General features: G+C 38.0%; 1 protein-coding gene across 1 annotated transcript; it reads right to left on the bottom strand.

Annotated features, from left to right (window-relative positions):
• Positions 1 to 1,059: 1,059 nt before the first annotated feature.
• LOC141427711 (uncharacterized) lies at positions 1,060 to 2,762 on the bottom strand. The gene is made up of 3 exons (XM_074087306.1): positions 2,686 to 2,762; positions 1,546 to 2,348; positions 1,060 to 1,204 (listed from the first exon to the last, which is right to left on the bottom strand). Exons 1-3 carry the CDS (start codon positions 2,760 to 2,762, stop codon positions 1,098 to 1,100), a joined length of 987 nt encoding a protein of 328 aa, XP_073943407.1. The 3' UTR covers positions 1,060 to 1,097.
• Positions 2,763 to 2,918: the final 156 nt, after the last annotated feature.

Below are 2,918 nucleotides of genomic sequence, written 5' to 3'. Positions count from 1 at the left end.
CACGTAAGTAGTATTTATTTATTTATCGCTATCCCGCGGGAACTATGCAATTTTCCGGGATAAAAACTATCCTATGTATGTCCTTCGTCCTTCCCGGGGAAACAAACCTTACTCAGACTATTTGTAGGTATACCGAATTTCATCTGAATCGTTTCAGCGATTTGTTTTTGCTTAAGGTGTGTCGCGCTCGCGCTGCTCTAATTGAATACATAAAAAAATCAAAATAAGTAAGTAAGTATATCCACGTGAAGTACCCAATAGGTTTTCATTCCCGAATCACATGAATATATACACTTTCGAAAGGTTTCGTCGCTCCGAAACTTCTTTTTTTTAAATAGCAAGAGGTCATTAATATAGTCAGTCAGTAGTATCTCTAATTTCTCTTAGTAGTCTGTGCTCATTTCGATTAACTTGAGATCTGTTCCTGGTAAGAAGGGTCTCGATCACATGCACAAGCAGATAGACTAATATTAATTCAATCTGGTAGTCACAATTGAAATTCCGGGATTTCACAAAATTACCAAAATGTATATCGTGGTCTTCATTGAGGTTGTGTTAAGAATACCGTCCAAAATTTCAAGACTAAATCCAGCCGTTTAAATTTCTAGATTTTATCCCTATCACGTGGGAATATCGGTAAAAAAAGTAGCCTGCGTTATTCCAGCAGTCCAGCTACCTACATACCAAACTTCATGACTCTAAGCCCAGCTGTTGTTATTTCGAGATTTTATCCCTATCCCGTGGGAATATCGGGATAAAAAGTATCCTATGATTTAATCCAGATTATTAAATAACTTTTTGCCAAATTTCATCCAAATCCGTCCAGCCGTTTCAGCGTCAAGAAGTAACAAACATACTCACTCACTCACAAACGTAGGATTAGTAGGATTAGCGGAAAAAGACAAATAATTAAATTCATCTTTCTGTAGTATCAAAGTTTTATATTATTATATTATAATATTATATACTCTTATTATTCGTAACAATCACTGTAACAAAATTGACTTAAATGTACTTTTATCAAGCGATAAACAAAACAACGAACTTACAATATTGTACTTAGAGCAAATAATGCAAGAAAAATTAAATGAAACAAATTAAAAATCAAAATCATCACTGCTGGGAGATTCTATACGAATCTGAAAGTCTTGCGTTTTCGCTACCGAGTCTGTTTTGTCTTCAGGAAGGTAAGTTTTCGAAGAATCTGAAATAAAAAAAGATTTGTAACGTATCATTCAGTAACTTCGTTTTTGAAATGGTTTGATTATATTTCCAGAATGAAATATTATATTATATTTAAAAGCCCATACAGTGCATAATTACATATGATATTTACCACGTGCTTTACGGTGAAGGAAAACATCGTGAGGAAACCTGCACAAACCTGCGAAGCAATTCGTTGTGTGAAGTTCCCAAGCTACACTGCGCCCGCGTGGGAACAACGGCCCAAGCCCTCTTATTCCGAGAGGAGGCCTGTGCCCAGCAGTGGGACATTTATAGGCTGGGATGATGAGTGTATAGTCGGGCCAGTTTTGAAATACCTACCATTATCGATACCAGTCATTTCTACTGATTCCAAGTTTATTGTTTGCGTGCTACCAACTTCAATAGCCATGGAATCTGGATCTGGATGTTTAGATTTATTCGGAGAAACTTCGTTAGTACACTGTTCGAATGTTTCGTTCGAATTTACGGTACTTGGACCGCCAACAGTGTTCTCAGTTTCCTTTATTTCTGAGTCAGAATTTTTACTGATTTCCTTTACAATGTCATTTATAATATTCCTCGGTTTCTTATTGTAATGAGCGCTTTTCGTTGCTTCTTTTCGCATCGGCGTTGCTACATTTGTTTCTATGTTCAGTTTACTCTCTTTTGACTTTTTATTATTGTCAAATTGTCCACTATCACCATCACCGTTATTAAATGCGGTATTATCTTCATCATCATTACCAATTAGGACAGGGTTAGTTTTCTTAATCTTTGGGGTCCCAATCAAGATAACATTTTTCCTTTTGTTATTTTCTCTGATTATTTGGATTTCACCGTCAGACTCACTCGAAACTTCAATAGGGAAATCGACATTAAATTTTCTTTTTAATTGATTTTGGAATTTCTCCAATTCACGTTTAGTTACTTTTCTGGGGCTCACAATCGCGCCTTTGTAAGTACTAATAAAACTGAACTCTGCTAACCGATCAAGAACAGGTAGTTTTTCGGCTTTTTCCGCTAGCTGCATAGCTTTCTCCAAACGTTTCTTGTATTTTTTGTCGTTTATTGTGTGCCTCTTCTTCTTATTGGAATAAACGGCTTCAAATTTTCCGGGGAAATCCAGGCCCTTGTAACATCGGCTGCGTCGAAGAAAACGACGTTATAGTGAGTCTGAAAAATATTAATTTCATTCATACAATAGTTACAAGTTTTTCTTAAACACTAGCGCACGAATGACTAAAGGTTTGTAGCGACTCCTAGCGCCATCTAGTGAACAACATAGAAAACTCCGACCATGTTCTACATCGCGCTATCGAAGTTTCTCAGCGCGGTCGATATATACAAGTTCCGACGCTCTTCCTTCGGACTTCGGTCCCCAGGCATAACACCTGCCTGGAGAGAGATCTCTCTACTGGAGCCTCCAATTATTTTATATTTATTGTGGGGGACATTGGTGACTCGACAATGGACACAAACGCAGCCTTCGAAGACATCCAAGACGAAGACGTAGTCTCACAGCAGGCCAGACTAACCACACCGTGCACCACTAGCATGCTACTACATATGCCTGGTGTCTACAGTGTGACAACCCCAACTCAACACAGCTCACCGCAGCTCACGCCACGCAGCTCAACACCATCACACACACAGCTACAGGTTGAATAATAATGTAGGTAATGTGTTGTTTCGATGAAGTCATTGAAATATGA

Source organism: Choristoneura fumiferana, chromosome 5, assembly GCF_025370935.1.
Source record: "Choristoneura fumiferana chromosome 5, NRCan_CFum_1, whole genome shotgun sequence".
Lineage (NCBI taxonomy): Eukaryota > Metazoa > Arthropoda > Insecta > Lepidoptera > Tortricidae > Choristoneura > Choristoneura fumiferana.
This window is presented reverse-complemented; position numbering and strand designations above follow the sequence as displayed.